General features: G+C 59.1%; 1 protein-coding gene across 1 annotated transcript in view; it reads left to right on the top strand.

Moving 5' to 3' along the window:
* Positions 1–6: 6 nt before the first annotated feature.
* Positions 7–252, top strand: part of PON3 (paraoxonase 3) — a 29,598-nt gene continuing 29,352 nt past the window's right edge. The window contains exon 1 of the mRNA XM_006779238.1: positions 7–94. Coding sequence (XP_006779301.1) covers positions 21–94 — 74 coding nt within the window. The 5' untranslated portion in view covers positions 7–20. The remainder of the gene's footprint in view (positions 95–252) is intronic.

Below are 252 nucleotides of genomic sequence, written 5' to 3'. Positions count from 1 at the left end.
CGGCACTGGGTACCGGGACTATGGGGAAGCTGGTGGTGCTGATCCTGCTGGGGGTCGGCCTGGCCGTGGTCGGGGAGAGGTTTGTGGCGCTCAGGTGAGTTGAGTCCTCAGGTGACAGGTCAGGGCTGCCCGGGGCCGGCTTCCTAGCCAGTAGGAATGGGAATGGACCGTTTTGGGGACCTCACTCCTCAATGCCACCCAGCAAACTGATGTGGAAAGTGAGCGAAGTACTTGCTTTTCCTAAGATATCAT

This window comes from Myotis davidii, unplaced genomic scaffold, assembly GCF_000327345.1.
Source record: "Myotis davidii unplaced genomic scaffold, ASM32734v1 scaffold187, whole genome shotgun sequence".
Classification (NCBI taxonomy): Eukaryota; Metazoa; Chordata; class Mammalia; order Chiroptera; family Vespertilionidae; genus Myotis; species Myotis davidii.
The sequence above is the reverse complement of the archived record's forward strand: the minus strand, read 5'-3'. Positions and strand labels throughout refer to the sequence as shown.